This window comes from Pongo pygmaeus, chromosome 8, assembly GCF_028885625.2.
Source record: "Pongo pygmaeus isolate AG05252 chromosome 8, NHGRI_mPonPyg2-v2.0_pri, whole genome shotgun sequence".
Classification (NCBI taxonomy): domain Eukaryota; kingdom Metazoa; phylum Chordata; class Mammalia; order Primates; family Hominidae; genus Pongo; species Pongo pygmaeus.
In genome coordinates this window covers 137,702,016-137,719,441 of record NC_072381.2, presented here as the reverse complement: position 1 = coordinate 137,719,441, position 17,426 = coordinate 137,702,016, and the positions used below count along the sequence as shown (strand labels likewise).

Below are 17,426 nucleotides of genomic sequence, written 5' to 3'. Positions count from 1 at the left end.
AGGAGAGGGGGAGACAGAGAGGGAGAGAGAGGGAGGAAGGAGAGAGAGGGAGGAAGGAGAGGGAGGGAGGAAGGGGAGGGAGGAAGGAGAGGGAGGGAGGAAGGGGAGGGAGGAAGGAGAGGGAGGGAGGAAGGGGAGGGAGGAAGGAGAGGGAGGGAGGAAGGGGAGGGAGGAAGGAGAGGGAGGGAGGAAGGGGAGGGAGGAAGGAGAGGGAGGGAGGAAGGGGAGGGAGTAAGGAGAGGGAGGGAGGAAGGGGAGGGAGTAAGGAGAGGGAGGGAGGAAGGGGAGGGAGTAAGGAGAGGGAGGGAGGAAGGGGAGGGAGGAAGGAGAGGGAGGGAGGAAAGAGAGGGAGGGAGGGAGGAAGGGGAGGGAGGAAAGGGAGGGAGGAAGGGGAGGGAGGAAAGAGAGGGAGGAAGGGGAGGGAGGAAAGAGAGGGAGGAAGGGGAGGGAGGAAAGAGAGGGAGGAAGGGGAGGGAGGAGGAAGAGGAGGGGGGAGGGAGGAGGAAGAGGAGGGAGGAGGAGGGGGAGGAGGGGGGAGGAGGGAGGAGGGGGGAGGAGGGAGGAGGGAGGAGGAGGAGGAGGGGGGAGGAGGGAGGAGGAGGAGGAGGGGGGAGGAGGGAGGAGGAGGAGGGGGGAGGAGGAGGGAGGGGGGGAGGAGGGGGGGAGGAGGGGGGAGGAGGAGGGGGGGAGGAGGGAGGGGGAGGAGGGAGGGGGAGGAGGGAGGAGGGAGGGGGAGGAGGGAGGGGGAGGAGGGAGGACGGGGAGGGAGGAGGGAGGGGGAGGAGGGAGGAGGGAGGGAGGAGGAGGGGGGAGGAGGAGGGGGGAGGAGGGAGGGGGGAGGAGGGAGGAGGGAGGAGGGAGGAGGGGGGAGGAGGGAGGAGGGGGGAGGAGGGGGGAGGAGGGAGGAGGGGGGAGGAGGGAGGAGGAGGGAGGAGGAGGAGGGGGAAGTGGGAGGGAGGAGGAGGGGGAAGTGGGAGGGAGGAGGAGGGGGAAGAGGGAGGGAGGAGGACGGAGGAGGAGGGAGGGAGGGAGGGAGGGAGGAGGACGGAGGAGGAGGGAGGGAGGAGGGAGGAGGAGGAGGGAGGGGGAGGGAGGAGGAGGAGGGAGGGAGGAGGGAGGAGGAGGAGGGAGGGGGAGGGAGGAGGAGGAGGGAGGGGGAGGGAGGAGGGGGAGGGGGGGAGGGAGGAGGGGGAGGGGGGAGGGAAGAGGAGGGAGGGAGGGGGAGGGAGGAGGAGGGAGGGAGGGGGAGGGAGGAGGGAGGGGGGGAGGGAGGAGGGAGGGGGAGGGGGGAGGGAGGAGGGAGGGGGAGGGAGGAGGGAGGAGGGAGGGAAGGAGGGAGGAGGGAGGGAGAGGGAGGTAGGGAGGGGGGAGGGAGGTAGGGAGGGGGGAGGGAGGTAGGGAGGGGGAGGGAGGGGGGAGGGAGGTAGGGGGGAGGGGGGAGGGAGGGGGGAGGGGGACGGAGGGGGAGGGGGGAGGGAGGGGGAGGGGGAGGGGGGGAGGGGGAGGGGGAGGGGGAGGGGGAGGGGGGGAGGGAGGGAGGGGGAGGGGGAGGGAGGGAGGGGGGAGGGGGAGGGAGGGAGGGGGGAGGGGGAGGGAGGGAGGGGGAGGGGGAGGGAGGGAGGGGGGAGGGGGGGGGGGGAGGGGGGAGGGGGAGGGAGGGAGGGGGAGGGGGAGGGGGGAGGGGGAGGGAGGGGGAGGGGGAGGGGGAGGGGGAGGGAGGGAGGGGGAGGGGGAGGGAGGGAGGAGGGAGGGGGAGGGGGAGGGGGAGGGAGGGAGGGGGGAGGGGGAGGGAGGGGGGAGGGGGAGGGAGGGAGGGGGGAGGGGAGGGAGGGAGGGGGGAGGGAGGGAGGGAGGGGGGAGGGGGAGGGAGGGAAGGGGAGGGGGGAGGGGGGAGGGAGGGAGGAGGAGCAACAAGCACATCCCGGTCCAGAGACCTTGGTTTCTGAACACTGCTCTCCAACACAGAAGCCAGAGTTCCTTGGGGAAGGGGTCACAGACCCCGCCTGTGGGGACAGAGAGGAAGAGAGTGCTCTGCAGGGCACCGGCCTGGAGGAGCGCTGGAGGCTCCGTGGCAGCATCTGGGTGAGGAGACATTAACAGCCTTGCTGGGCCGTGACCCAGGGACAGACTGAACGGCAGGAAGCATACAGTGCGATACATCAGCAAAGAAATAGGAGAAAAGGGGCAGGTCTTCTCTACAGGAAAATTCTAACCAATGAAATAGAAGGAAGGGGGAGAGGACGTCCCCATAGGAAGATGTGCTGCAGGGAAGATCCACCAACAGGTGCGGAGATCCAGGCAATGTTCACGGAGAAACGTGGTCTTTTCAGTCTCGGCAAATCTCCCCCAATACATGCATAGATTACAAAGGGCTCCTTCTCAGTGGAGACCCTGGCAGACAGCCCCTTAGCCAAGTGATCAAGGTTACGGCCCAGTGATGAAACACACCCACCTCGGGCACCCAGGTGTGGTACTTAGGGTCCATCACTCCTGGGGCATTCCCCCCAGTGAACTATCTCCACGGAACCACAGGCCAGGCAGATCCTCCTGAGGAAACTTCTACAAAATAACTGGCCAGTTCTTATCCAAGCATCAAGGCCAAGAGTGACGAGGAGGAACTAAAAAACTGTCACTGATGGCAGGCACTACAGAGACAGGCTGAGTGAATGCAATGTGGGGTCCTGGAACAGAAAGGAGCATTTGCCAGGAGGAAATCTGGCAAAACCAGAACCCAGGGTGTGGCTAAGTTTTGAAAATGTATCATGATTATGCAAGCCAGGGACAGGCTGGGCGCAGTGGCTCACGCCTGTAATCCCAGCACTTTGGGAGGCCCAGGCAGGCAGATCACGAGGTCAGGAGTTCAAGACCATCCTGGCCAACACGGTGAAACCCCGTCTCTACTAAAAATACAAAAATTAGCCGAGTGTGGTGGCGCCCGCCTGTAATCCCGGCTGCTTGGGAGGCTGAGGCAGGAGAATTGCTTGAATCCAGGAGGAGGAGGAGGTTGCAGTGAGCCGAGATCACGCCACTGAACTCCAGCCTGGTGACAGAGCAAGACCCCGTCTCAAAAAAAAAAAAAAAAAGAAAAAAGAAGACAGGGACATCAGGGAAAGCAGGCTGAAGGGTACACAGGACTCTCTACACAATTTGTGCAACTTTAAGTCTAAAATTATTTCAAAATAAAAAGTTGGGGAAAAAAGCTCATTGCAGAGAAGAGATGCTCACTGAGACAGCACAGTAACGTCTCGTGTCTCATTCACTGTGCAAAAATACACTCGAACAGACATTGTCGCGATTCCTCTGCCATACAGCAGGGCGCACAGTGCACCTGCCGGGCTGTGGGTGAGGGGCCCTCTGCTTCCTATGAGTGTGGGGTTGGTGGTCCAGGGCTGGGAGTGGGGACTAGGGCACAAAAGTCCCTTGCTGGCTGCAAGTTTAGGTAGTAGCTCTTTCGTGACACCCTTCGAACTCACGCTGGAGACTGCATGCTCGGAGCAGACGTGGTGGGAGAGGATCCCGAGAGAATGACAGCCGCCTTGCTTCAGAGGAGCCCTGTGGGCTGGTGGCCTCAGCCCAAAGTCCCCGCTCCGTAACCTCCCCCAAGGGAGCCTGCGAAGGCACTGCTCTCCTCTCCTCACTTGACAGAACATGCCCAAGAGGGCATTGCTTCCAGTGCTCTGGGGGGGACAGGTTTCTGCTCACAGGTCTCCCCACCCCTGGGGTAGCTGCAGGGTTGGGCGACAGCCCTCCGCGAGCATCTGGGGCTGACGGCTCTGCCTGGTGCAACGTGACACTTGGGGCCAATTGGCTCACACGTTTTCCTTTCTAGTCTAGCATTCGAGGCTCACTCCCTGATCCCAGGAGGCTGGCGGGACTGGCTGAGAACAGTCTTCTGTGCGGAGCTGTACAGACGCCTTGTCCACTATGAGCCTGTGGCTTGTCAGTCCCCGAGCGGAGCAGCACCGGCCCACCTCTGTCCCCACTGCGCCAACAGGCCTGAGACACAGTCTGCACATTGCAGGCCGGCTGCCCTTCCCTGATGACGGTGTGGCCTATCTACTCCGGCCGCCCCATGGGCACACGCTGGGAGCCGGAGAAGCTCCGAGTCACCTCCAGGTCCAGTACTCAGGAAATGGCTCCATCCAGGGATGCCGTCCATTGATGTCCAAGTCCCAGATGTCACCGAGGGCGGCTGTGGGGGCCCCTGCTCCCCAGGTCCCCCTCTCCTGGCCCGGCGTCCCCTCTGTGACCTATTGTGGGAACCTGCTCGGGGCTCAACATGGCCTGGATGGTCCACCTGTCCCTGCTGTGAGGCCTGGCCCGCAGGGGGTGGGAGTGACGCAGCTGGGAAGCCTCCATGGGGAGGTGTGTATGGCGGGGAGGTGTGTATGTCCACACTGTGTGTGTGTCGTTGCGCTGCGGGGCATTCCCTGCCCCCAGCCACCCTCGGGGGACCCTGGAGGCTGTGGAGCTCCCGACCTCTGGCTGCGCTGTCCTTGCCGCAGTTAGAGATGTTATGCTTGGAGCTCCAGCTCTTGCTGTGGGAACAGAAGTCTCTGGGGACTCGGGAGCCATGTCCTGAGGGATGGTGGGCCTGCGGTGCCCTCCTGTGCCAAGCAGCGGGTGTCCTTGGACAGGGCTGGGATGGTCTCCCGCTCCTTCTAGAATGAACCTCTGCAGCGAACTTTCTGGCCTGAGGCTGTGCCTGGGCGCACGTGGTGGACGCAGGAGCCAGATCCTGCCGGGTACCCAGGTCCCGACCCACATGAGGACGCCGCCTTGTCCACAATGCGCCTGAAGAACGTGCCCCAGGGGACCTGCAAGACGGAGCCACCGCCCCCTTCGCACCTCCTCCTTGCGGCCGCCCCCTCCTGAGTGGAGGGTGAGGATGGAGCCGCTGCCCCCTCCTGAGTCGAGGGTGGTGGTCGCACCTCCTCCTCCCCCTCCCATTTTCTATGCAGGGAGCATCTCCGGGGAACAACAGTGCCTGTGGCCCACAGCCGCTGCAGGAGACACAGGTAACTCTCGGACAGGGTGTGGGTCGGAGGTGGGGGAGATGGAGCGCTCCCTGGGCGGCCCCCATGGGGCTGCCACTGCCTCCCCAAGAACTGGCTCACCCTGCCCCAGAGCCCCACTGAGTCCCACAGACACAACGGATCCTCAAACCCTCCCACAGGGAACCCCGCTGGCGAGGAACGCTCCATGGCGGAGCATGCCCAGAGTCCTGACCTCCCTCCCCCCCTGCTGGGAGCACCCAGAGTCGCCTCCCCAGAGCGGACACCTCAGGTGCCGGGTCCGAGTGTGGGGCGGCGTCCACGTTCAAGTGCACCGGAGCAGTGGAGGGAGGCGCACTCAGAGAGCGGCCTCATTACACCTAGGGGGTTTCTCCCTTTTCCCGCAAGCCTCCTCCTGCAAGTGGTAGGGGGGCCAGCTCTGCCAGATGCCGGGTCCCTGTGGAGCACCGTGTCTGCAGACCCTGCCCCCAGCGACAGCTCACGCCACGCTCCACACAAGCCCCCAGGCCCTATCCCGTCAGTGGTGGGAGAGGTGATCTTGATGGGTCAGCAGTGGAGGGGGTGGCAGAGCCACGCATGTGCAGACGGGGACACAGAGGTGTGAAGGAGAAGCTGGGGCTCACCTCACAGGGAGGGTGCGCCAGCGAATTTAATTCTCATCTCAAATGGGGCTGCATTCTCTCTAAGCAGAATCAGCAGGCCGGGAAGGAGACGTGTCAGCCCATGCAGCGTCCCCAGACAGGGCAGGAGGGAAAAGGCCGCCCCCGCGGACAGATGGCAGCCCTTACCTGTCAGCCTCTTGGTCCACAGCTCGTGCAGCGTCCCCACACAGGGCGAGAGGGAAAAGGCCGTTCCCGCGGCTCCCTTCTTGCGCCCGCCGTCCCCACCTGGGCTGCTCCTCGTATGCGAAGGCTTGGGGTGAGGCTTCGGTGCCCGCCGGGGTCCATGGCCTGCAGGGCTGGCCCGTGCAGGGGCTTCCAGGCCGGGTGACTCTGGGTGCCCAGGGCCTCTGTGACTTCTGGAGATGCACTGCGGAGGCAGCCTGTGGCATCCGAGTTCCAGCCAGCTCCGCCCCCTCGTCCCACCTCCTGTCACCACACTCCCCATACTTTCCTTGGCTCAGTCCCACGGTGCTCCCAGCTGGCGGCTCGGGCGGGATCTTGGCCTTCCTGTCTCAGACTGAGTAGGGAGGCAGAGGGTTGATGGCACCACGCGGCCCGCGGCGGCCACGGCTCTTGTCTGTCCCCACAGAGATGACGATGAATGAGGGTGGATGTGGGGTCTGTTGGCCAGCGGGTGCTCAGGACCCCAGCAACACACTGCAGCATCGGAGGGGCCCCTGAGGCATCGGGGAGCCCTCCCAGGACCATCCCAGGGAGCCTCCAGGTTCCCCTGAATGAAGGTCACCGTCCAGCTTTCATCTTGTCATCGGGCCAAGCCTCTGTTGTTTCTGAAAATCCTCCTCCAGACACCAGTGGCAGCTACTGTGAGAACCAAGAGAGAGGAGGGGACCCGCGGCTGGTGCTTCCGCACCGAAGCAGTTCTCACCCCTGCTTGGCAGGGAATGCTACACATCCCTGGAACTGGGATGGGGGCTGCCGTCTGGGAGAAGGGACCCAGGGTCCAGCAGCCAAGGCCGGGCCTCTCCCGGAGAAGCCCCCGAGAAGTCAGCAGAGCCAGTTCTAGTTCTGGCACATCCCACGTGGACAGCAGCTCCGCGCCCCACACGCTGCCACTTCTCACTCTTCCTCCACGGGACGGGCGTGCAGAGATCAAATCCCCCTGGGTCTTCAGGATGGAGACGCGACGTCCCATTTTGTCCCTGCTCTCTGGTCCCACTGGAGGAAAAGGGTCCGATTCAATGTGGGGCTGGAAGAAAAGAAACGTAGAGTGCAGAGTCAGCGAGGCTCCGCTTGGCTGGAGTGAGGAGTGAGGGGTGAGGGGCGAGGGGTGAGGGGCGAGGGGCGAGGGGCGAGGGGTGAGGGCCGAGGGCCGAGGGCTGAGGGGCTGCATGGAGAGGATGCCAGGGAGGGTCCGCTTGGCTGGAGTGAGGGGTGAAGGATGAGGGGCTTCATGGAGAGAGAGATCCCTGCTCCCAGGGGGAGCTCCTCTCGGGAGCTGCTGAAGGGTGGGGACTCGAGGACCGAGGTGACCGAGGTGAACGATGATGTGACATCCGACTTGCCCTCTTCCAGTTTGGAAGGAGGCAGCCATCTATGCTGGCGGGTGCCATGGTAGCAGCAGCAGCAGCAGCAGCAGCCGAGACCTACAGACTCCAGCTATCCTGGCCTAAGCTGCCCCAGCCTGGCAGGGAGATCAAGCCCTCCTGGCTGAATCTCCAGCACCGCCCAAGCTTGTGCTCAGCACCACCCAGAAAAGAATGAGGACGAATCACAGAACCACTGTGTCTGCCCCAGGGCCTGCTGCCGAGTGCCACCAAAGCAGAAAGACCCCCTAGAGAGGGTCCTGCATGTTTCTGCTACACTGGGGTGGTCGGGGGGACCCTGCTCTCCTTCCCGCTCAGGAAAGGTGAGCACCTTGCGGCCTCTACAGTGGAAGGCTCCGGGTCCTGACCCCCAGGGAGGGACTTTCAGTGTCGAAGGACGCGGGTGGCTTTCTAACAACCCTTTTGGGGATGCTGGGTCATCGCCTTCCAGTTGATGGAATGGCAGGCAGGCAGCTCCTTGGCAGGGCAGGGGCAGAGGTGTCTTCCGGGAAGCAGAGCGGGACCCCTGCTGGGCCCTGCCAACGGAATACTCACCACGTCAGGGTGCCAAGACGGACTATGACCAGAGAATGAAAGCTAAGGAGAAAAATAAGAACAAAAATAGAAACTGAAACGGAAAGGGGAGGATGGAGAAACGGAAGGAAAGAAAGAAAAAAAAGAGTTTGTAGTGTTTCTGGCAAGAAATACATGCGATTACAGACTGAAGACAGAGCTGTTAGCAGGGAGGAGAGGACACCACTTAGGACTGTGCCGAGGGAGGGATCCTGCCCAAATCCCCTGGTCTGAGGGGTGGTGCCACCACCCCTAGGAATGCACTGGGGACTCTGCACCATGCAGACGCGGGCGGTGAGTGCTGGTCGGGGGCGCCACACCCAGCGTGTCCCCAGCACCACAAGGTCAACCTCCCGGGGACTGTGTCTCCTCCTCCCTGAAGTGAAACCCATCGCTGAGACCTGCTGCAGGAATTTTTTGTGAGAGCACCAATGGGGTAATAATAATGGTGAACATTGTATTGAAAGACATTCCAAGTGCCCAGCAAACAAAAGCAGGCCTGTGACAATATTGTGGTCTCAGTCCCACCATAAGCAGCAAAGTGCAACCAGCACCCTGAGTAGACAAAGCGCACACAGTCTCGCTCTGGGCTGGGAGTCGGGACCCAGGCCCATCTGGACAGGAGAGAAAAATCGGGCAGCAGGGCATCGCTTGGAAATGAAGAGCTATTTAGCTAGATTTAAGAAATAACACCTGATCTATTTTTTTCTTTGGAGACAGGATCTCAGTCGGTCACCCAGTCTGGAGTGCAGTGATGTAATCATGGCTAACTGCAGCCTCAACCTCCCAGGCTCAGGTGATCCTTCCACCTCGGCCCCCTGAGTAACGGAGATTATAGGCACGTGCCACCACACCCAGCTATTTTTTAAAATTTTTTTCTAGAGACAGGGTCTCACTATGTTGCCTAGGCTGGTCTCAAAATCCTGGGCTCAAGTGATCCTCCCATCTAGGCCTCCTAAAGTACTGGAATTACAGGCATGAGCCACCACGCCCAGCCCTCACATTTTTCTAGTATTTAATACAAACACATGTCCTTAGGTTAAGATGCAAAATGAAACAGACATTCGGTTTGGGGGAGAGGCTTTGCCCTCTGAGGCTCAAGCCCCAAGAACACTGTGTCCCCTCCCGGCAAGGCCGGGTGCCCCTACGTGCTAGTGGGTGCTTCCCCACGTGGCCTGGTGTCCGCTGAGGCCTCAAAGTCTGTGCCTTGAGTAACTCATTCCTTAGGATGGTGATTCTCACAGGCAGCAGTGACTGCCCAGCGGAAGGGCATGGGTGTCACTGCCTACGAGGGGAGCGGCAGGGCTAGGGTAGATGTGGGATGACACACGGCCCCTCTAAGGCGACTGCTGTCCAGAGGGACCCAGTCTCTCCTGGCAAGTGCAGAGCATCTGTGGGCTCCTCCTCAGGCAAGGACCAGCACATGCCAACCGTAGAAGCATCCCAATGCCAGCCTCCCGTTCTCACCGGAAGGATGAGGCAGAAGGTGGGGCCACTGGCCACTTCATTCAGCCCTCGGCGGAAGCCCGTCATTTCAGTGAGCTCCACCACATAGTAGATTTAGCACAAAGTCTCACTCGGGGCTGGGGGTCGGGAGCCGGGCCCTCAGGACCCATCACAATGGAGTAAACACTCTCACCCCCAGAAATGACTGAACCAGCCCCATGTGGGAGAACAAGCCCTGCCCTGAATGCCTGCAGACATCCCCAGGAGGGTCGGGACTCTGCTGTGCTCCCCTCATCCTGACTTGGGGAGCACCAAGCCTGTTATGTGCATGGACAGAGCAGCCCTGACCCCACCCCTCACGGGGCCGGGACCCCGAGAAAGAGCCAGACAGCCCTCCCCAGCCCTGGCATGTGGCCTCAGCCTAACTGCACGTCAACAGGTGCTTCTGATCCGGGAACTTGATTCTTAGACCAGCGCAAAGTAAACCTGCACGGATCAAAGGCTTCCACACAGCCCAGGCTTCAGTGATGGGAGGAACCCGAGGCCGTTGGCTCCAGATGGGGAAACTGAGGCCACAAGAGGAGTGGCTCCTCTGAGGTCACTTGGCTGGGCCCTGGCTGGGGCATTCCTAGACCCCGGGGCTCCCGTCTCCTGGTCCAGAGCCCTTGCAGCCACCACCCAGCTCAGCTCCACCCAGCCTTGAGGCCTTCAGGCGGCTGCTTCTTGCTGCTGTTGGGAGCGAAGTCTGTTGCCCCAGCGGCCTGGAGCTGAGTGACTCAGGTCGGAGTGACACTGGGTTCCTCTCCCTTGATCTTAACAAGCAACCCCCAAAACTGCATTTGTTTTACCTTTTCCTCCAGTTCCTTTATTTGTCTCTTCTGAGCTTCTATTCTTTCTTCTAACTCTTTAATTCTCTGCAAGATTGAAAGGAAGAAAATCTTCAATAGTCACGGTACTTGGGAAACCCAATCCTTCAAGATTTTCATTCATTTCCTTGGTAACGGATGGTCGCAGAGCAGCTGGCATGGCCATGGCCCGTGGCTCCTGACGAGGACACAAGCCTTGCTGCATTGCTCTGGCAGCAGAGTGGAGGGTCTTCCCCATGCCACACTCCCCATGGTGGGAACAACATCCTTCCAATTCCTGCAACTTCAACTCAGAAAGCACAATGCCAGACATCCAGGGAAATTGTAAGAATGGATTCCCGGTCCCCCCAGATGCCACTGCAGTGGAGTAAGGGGCTGCCAGAGGGTTGCAGGAGAGCTGGGCACAGAGAGAGCCTCCCGGTGATGGGGATGCCGGTGCCTGGGGTCCCCCAAGCATCTGGGCTCCAACCACAGCCCCTCTGAGGCAGCAAAGGGGCTGCAGCTCACTGTCCTCACCCTGAGCCCCTAGAGACCAAAGAGGCCCAGGAGGCTAATGAGGAGCCAGCAGACCATGGCCAACATTAGCCCACCGATGCCCACGGCCAGCTGGCACACAGGGCACTTGTTTGTGTGAATTTCAATTAAGCCTTCGCTAGTGGTGTTCTTAACAAGGAATACATCCATAAAGCCGCCTCCCAGCCACCCTGGCTCACAGAGGAGCTGGGCCGTGTCCTACACATCCAGGCCGTCTAGTCAGCAGGGCTTCTCACCTCCCATTAGAGCAGAACTGACCCAACAGGCCTGAGGTCCCACAGTGCCCTGAGGCAAAGGCAGGCCTTGGGCTGCTGTCCCCAGAGAACACCCTTGCGCCCGGAAAAGGTGTCACGGAAAAGACAGTACCCAGGGGTCCAAAAGAGGGGAACTGCCACCCAGAGGCCTCTGCAACACGCCCAGGACACTAGGCTGGTAGGGGAGGCAGTCTGGCCTGAGTGCCTGCCATTGACAGGCATGGCCACCGGGGGCGTGGCCATCAGAGGGTGTGGCCAGCAGGGGGCGTGGCCAGCAGGGGGCGTGGCCATTCGGGGGCGTGGCCATTCGGGGGCATGATCATCAGAAGGTGTGGCCATCCAAGGCTGTGTGTGGAAGGCGTGACAATTTGGGGGCATGGCCATCAGGGGGCACGGTCACCAGGGTGTAGCCATCAGAGTGTGTGTTATGAGGGGTGTGGCCACTGGAGGGTGGGGCCACAGAGGAGCAGTCGTTGGAGGTGTGGCCGTGGGAGGACCCCCCTGGCTCAGTGCAGGCCCTGGCCAGGTCTTCACCCCAGCCCTGCCCCCGCCTGCCACACACCTGCTGGGCCAGCTGCAGCAGCTCCATGCGCTCCCGCAGGATCTGGGCGTCCCGCTCGCGCAGCTCACTCATGACCTGGCGCTTCCACTGCTCCATGGCCACCTTGAGCTTCTCACGCTCCTCCTCTGACAGCAGCTCAGCCACCTTAGCCCCGGCCTCCTGCTGCAGGGCATCATACAGCATGGCTTCCAGCTGCAGGATGTGCTGGGGCGGAAGGGAGACGCCTTAGTCCTTGCCTTCTCCCCAGAACAAACCTTTCAGGAAGGGCAATGGAGGCCGGGCCACCCTCCGCCTGGGAGCAGGGCCAAGAGGATATGCAACAGGGAGGGACCCAGTGCTGTGGCCTCTGCAGAAGGACCAGGGGCCTCACGGACCTCCCCAGTCCGTGAGAAGACCCTAGAAGCAGAGACGCTGACCAGGCCAGCAAGAGCCAGGACCCTGACCCCAGGGTGGGGGAGGACTGAGCTATGAAGTGGGGAAGCTGAGTGGGAGGTGGAGGGGCTGCAGGTGGCCTGTGGGGACACAGCAAGGTGGGAGGGAGCTGAGCGTGGGGTCACACGCTGCCTCCCCAAATCCAATTCATAGACCCATGTAACCTGATCCCGATGCTATAACTAGCAGCCAAAATACATAATAACCCAGCAGCCAAAATACACACCTTTTCATAAATTCCTGGGGTTTGGCAGTTTGCTCTGTGTATTTCAAAGCTTTGCTTAGGCAAATTTTATTGATACAATCTTTGTAAAAAACAAATTCTCACATTACAGAGGCTCTTTCTTCCCAACCAAATGTAACATCTTCAGAGATAGCAGAAATATTAGGAAATGGAAAAAAAAATGCTTTTGGGCCTCAGTTACACTTTATTGTTCTTGACCACAAAATAAACTATCCCCAGCTGTCACAACCAGCTCGCACATCAACCTCCACTTCTTACAGTCACAACCAGCTCACACGTCAACCTCCACTTCTTACAGTCACAACCAGCTCGCACATCAACCTCCTCTTCTTACAGTCACAACCAGCTCGCACGTCAACCTCCTCTTCTTACAGTCACAACCAGCTCACATGTCAACCTCCACTTCTTAGAGCAAACGAGCTTGGTGCCTTTAAGATGAGCTCCAGCTTCTAAAAATAAACCTGGTCGAGTGCTGGCTTGGAATTAACCTCACGGTGGCTTCACGTGCACCTGGTGGTGGGAGGTGCTCACCAGGACCTCCATGGTGACACGAATTGTGGGCTGCCTGGATGAATCTCTCTGCCTTCGGCAGCCACACAGACCATGGTCTCCCACACCCATGTCCAGAGAGGCAAAGTCGGCACCAGCCCCTGCCATAAAGAGCCACCACTGCCCCAGGGGGAACCAGTCATTCCCCTCCTTGCCCCAGTGTCTCCCAGAAGCAGAGCAGGAAGTGCAGCAAAAACCTCGGTGCTCACAGGCCTGTGGGTCACCTGAGGGCACTCGAGCGACCGAGAGCCACACCATGAACCACACAGGAGAGAACCGGGCAAGAGTGCAGGGAAAGGGAAGGAAATCAACAGTGAACTCAGAAAACTCGGAGCATCCCAAACGAGGGGGCCTTCCTGTTGGAAGTGGAGAGAGAGGCCCACACATCAAACAGGAAGAGGCCCCCCCAATATCACACAGGAAGAGGCCCCCCCAGCATCACCCAAGAAAAGACCCCCCCAGCATCACCCAAGAAGAGGCCCCCCCAGCATCACCCAGGGAGAGACCCCCCCCAATATCACACAGGAAGAGGACCCCCAGCATCACCCAAGAAAAGACCCCCCAGCATCACCCAAGAAGACGCCCCCCCAGCATCACCCAGGGAGAGACCCCCCCCCAGCATCACACAGGAAGAGGTCCCCCCAGCATCACCCAAGAAAAGACCCCCCAGCATCACCCAAGAAGAGGCCCCCCCAGCATCACACAGGGAGAGGCCCCCCCCCAGCATCACACAGGGAGAGACCCCCCCAGTATCACACAGGGAGAGACCTCCCCAGTATCACACAGGGAGAGACCCCCACCAGCATCACACAGGGAGAGACCCCCCCAGTAAGACACAGGAATAGACCCCCCCCAGCATCACACAGGGAGAGACCCCCCCAGCATCACATAGGGAGAGACCCCCACCAGCATCACACAGGGAGAGACTCCCCCAGTAAGACACAGGAATAGACCCCCACCCCAGCATCACACAGGAAGAGGCCCCCCCAGTAAGACACAGGAATAGACACCCACCCCCAGCATCACACAGGAAGAGGCCCCCCCAGCATCACACAGAGAGAGGCCACCCCGAGCATCACACAGGAAGAGAGCCCCCCAGCATCACACAGGGAGAGGCCCCCACAGCATCACACAGGAAGACACGCCCCCAGCATCACACAGGGAGAGGCCCCCCAGCATCACACAGGAAGACATGCCCCCAGCGTCACGCAGGGAGAGGCCCCCCCAGTAAGACACAGGAAAAGACCACCCCCAGCATCACACAGGAATAGACCCCTCCCAGCATCACACAGGGAGAGGCCCCCCAGCATCACACAGGAAGAGGCCCCCCCCACAATATCACACAGGAAGAGGCCCCCACAACATCACACAGGAATAGACCCCCGCCAGCATTACACAGGGAGAGGCCCCCCCAGCATCACACAGGGAGAGGCCCTCCCCAGCATCACACAGGGAGAGGCCCTCCCCAGCATCACACAGGGAGAGGCCCTCCCCAGCATCACACAGGGAGAGGGCCCTCTGACATCACACAGGGAGAGATCCCCCCAGCATCACACAGGGAGAGGCCCCCCCAATATCACACAGGAAGAGGCCCCCCCAATATCACACAGGAAGAGGCCCCCCAGCATCACTCAGAAAGAGGTCCCCCCAGCATCTCACAGGAAGATGCCCCTCCCACAGCCTCTCACAGGAAGATGCCCCCAGTCCCCTCCAGAGTAGGGGGCATTAATCCTGGTCCAACCAGCAACCATATGCCTCCCCACTGGTCTTTGGGGCTGAATGATCCCCTGAGCAGTTGGCCCCATCTGAGGTCTGAGGACACAGCTACTGTGGAGGTGGCAGAGAGAGGTGGCCTCACAGAAAGCTGAAGTTGTGCTGATTTGATCTTCTGGAAATGTGTGCGGATACCCACATCTCTAATCTCATGGGGTGTCCATGGGATGTTTGATCACAAGGACCATGGTGGCAGTTGCTCTAGGCCAGGGCCCCCACTCCTGGAGCTCTCTATGCTCAGATCCTGCATTCTGGTCAGGTCAAAGGGGCCCACAGGCCACTTCTCCACTCATGGGACAACTCTCCCAACCCAGTGGAGGGATTCTGGGACTGAGGCATCACTCCAGACACAATCTTACGAAGGGGAATTATCTGTGACATTAGGGTGGAAAAGGTGGATGGCTGAGTAGACAAATGCTGCCGGGGGCGGTGTGGGGGGCGGGGGGTGGGGGGCGGTGGGCAGCCATCCTGGAGGTGCATAAATTTCCATTTCCTCTTTACACCTGCCTCACACACACCTCAAAGTAATGCTGAAAGAAAACATTGATTTTTTTTGTGCAATCTTTTTTTTTTTTTGGTACGAAGTTGAAATTATGCCATAAAACCTGGAGGCCATCAACCTCAAAAATTACCCAAATTCTGCCAGGCCCTCAAAACAGTGTTTGATATCAAAGAGCAACTGACAAGCTGGGTGAAATATTTGCCATGTCCCATTCTTCTGACTAAGGAAATAAAGGAAATATTTGCAATGGATGGCAAAGGGCTGGTTGCCTTCTTTTATCAAGAGCTCTGACCAAAAGGTCAGATAGCATGAGAGAGGTGGGAAAGGTTACAAACAGACGTGGTGTGGAGTTGCATAGAAACATGTTAGACTTTGAGCTCACCAGAGACGTGCCTGATAGGACTGCGCCAGGCAGCTGCACATCATGCAGTGGAAGTTTGGGCTGCAAGTTATACCTACTATCTGGAGAACTATTCGGCAGTTCCTAACAACACCTTAAGTGTGCATACTCTTTGGTCATTCCAAATAACTTTTCCTGCAGATAATCTCTATTTGTGTGTCGGGACATCAGAAATGGATAGGAATTGCTGTTTTGCTGGTGATAGCTAATGCATGGACAGTACCTAAGTCCACTACTGGGAACAAACAGTCCATGATGCGCTCACACCAAGTCACTCCTTGGGCTGGTGGGAAGCACCCTGGCTGTGCACAGTAAGGTGAAAGGGAAGCGTGCTGCAGCTCGTTGGGTTTCTCAGGCTATCCATGAAAATGCACATGCACACACATGTGGTTACACCCCGCACTTCTGAGAAGGAGAAGAGAACCAGCAAGTGGGGTCCCCTTTGTTGGTGGCATCTGGAGTCCAGAGAACAGGAATGGGAAGAAAATGTCCTTTCCTACTATGAACATTTCCTCCATTGGCATGATGACCATCTCTCAGAGAGCAAGCCTCAGATAAGCATGGGGACCCCGCTTTTGCAAAGACACTATGTGGATCCCCATCCTGCCAAGAGACCACCAGGAGAGAAAACAGAATGCTCTGTGTGCTGGGCACATGGTGAATTTTTTTCTTGGATTTTTCTGTGTTGTAAATCAGAACTGTACATTGATTATTCTTTCATTCAGGAAAAAATGCAATATTAAAAAAAGAAACGCATGTCCTTCTCTTCCCTCTCCTGTCTCAAGGTGGGCTGGATTTAAAAACCTCTGCATAATCCTTAGCTCTTTTCCTCTTCACCTATGCATCACCCGCAAAGCACCTGCTGCCTGCCAGGCCTCGTGCTGGTCTAGGAGACCAGATGGCAGCAGAGGCACATGGTCCCTGCTTGCCCCATAGAAAGGCAGACCCACTTCCATGAGTGGGGCATGTCAGGGCCACCTCACTGGGGGTTGGGAAGGTTTCCTAGAGGAGACGAGGTGCTAAACTGAGGTTTGCAGTGTCAGTCAAGGATGGGCAGGAGAAGGAAAGGGAGGGCGCCCCAGGAGGATGGAACAGCAGTAGTGAAAGCTGGCAGGGGTCCTCCATCTCCCGGCCTGCTGTGGTGGTGTCCGCACAGCAGTGGAGATGCCTGCCAGCTAGGCTGATCCCTAGCTGGATCCCAGCCCTCTCCACCCAGGCAGCGACATGGGCCTTGGTACTCATGGGAAAGCACTGTTCTAGAGGGTTCTTCCTCATCCAGCAGAGAGGAACCTGTCCATGCCAGCAATCAGCATGAGCAGGATGAAGGAGGATGAGGGGGTATGAGGAGGCTGGAGAGCAGAGGCCAAGGGGCTTCGGAGGACAGAGACTGAGCTGAGGGAGGGAGGCGGGGGCCTGGAGCCTGGAGCCTGCAGGACCTGTTGCCTCAGCAAGAAGGTCTGTCCAGGAGGGGCAGCCAGGAGTCCCAGAAGGCGTGGGCAGAGGAGTGTCAGCTGGCTGCAGTGTGGATGGCCTGGGGCACTGAGGGGCCTCTGCTTTTTACATCAAGTGACCACCTACTTCCAGCCTCCTTCCTTCTGACCAAAGCACGCAAGGCCCAGAGGACTGCCTGGGTAAGCTAAGCTCACAGCAGCCTGCGCCTGGGGGCTGCCTCATGAGCAGGGTGGACAGACATGCTGCGCAGGTCCCCGGCCACCTGGAGGGACGCAGGTCTCACCACCACTGGGGCCAGCTCACCCGGGGCTGGCTCTCAGTACTCAGAGGCTGTGAGGACAGTGGCCCAGGAAGAACAGCTGGCAACCTGTGAGCTGCTCCCATGCAGGCATGTGCACACTGCTGGTGCAATAGTGACACTAACCATAGCAACGGGGGGCCATTACCAGTTTAGCCAGGGCCAGCCTCCATGCCCAGCATCTTACAGGAACTCCCAATCCCTAGTGGTTACCGGCTGAGCTGGGCCTCAAACCCAGGTCATCTGCCTCCAAAGCCTCCCGCGGCTCACACACTGGCTCCCACAGCAACTGACATGGGCATTGCACCCCCACCCAGGAT

General features: G+C 59.6%; 1 protein-coding gene across 12 annotated transcripts in view; it reads right to left on the bottom strand.

The window, feature by feature from the left end:
• The window catches only part of JAKMIP3 (Janus kinase and microtubule interacting protein 3), a 158,901-nt gene that overhangs the window by 12,106 nt on the left and 129,369 nt on the right, over positions 1-17,426 (bottom strand). For 6 of the 12 annotated variants that reach the window (XM_054435496.2, XM_054435494.2, XM_054435497.2 and 3 more), the window contains 4 exons: positions 11,457-11,660; positions 10,089-10,154; positions 7,777-7,818; positions 5,804-6,884 (listed from right to left, as the gene is read on the bottom strand). In XM_054435496.2, coding sequence (XP_054291471.1) covers positions 6,441-6,884; positions 7,777-7,818; positions 10,089-10,154; positions 11,457-11,660 — 756 coding nt within the window. In that variant the 3' untranslated portion in view covers positions 5,804-6,440. Of the gene's footprint in view, positions 1-5,803; positions 6,885-7,776; positions 7,850-10,088; positions 10,155-11,456; positions 11,661-17,426 lie in introns of those variants that run through there. The other 6 variants (XM_054435501.2, XM_054435502.2, XM_054435503.2 and 3 more) reach the window with 2 other exon arrangements.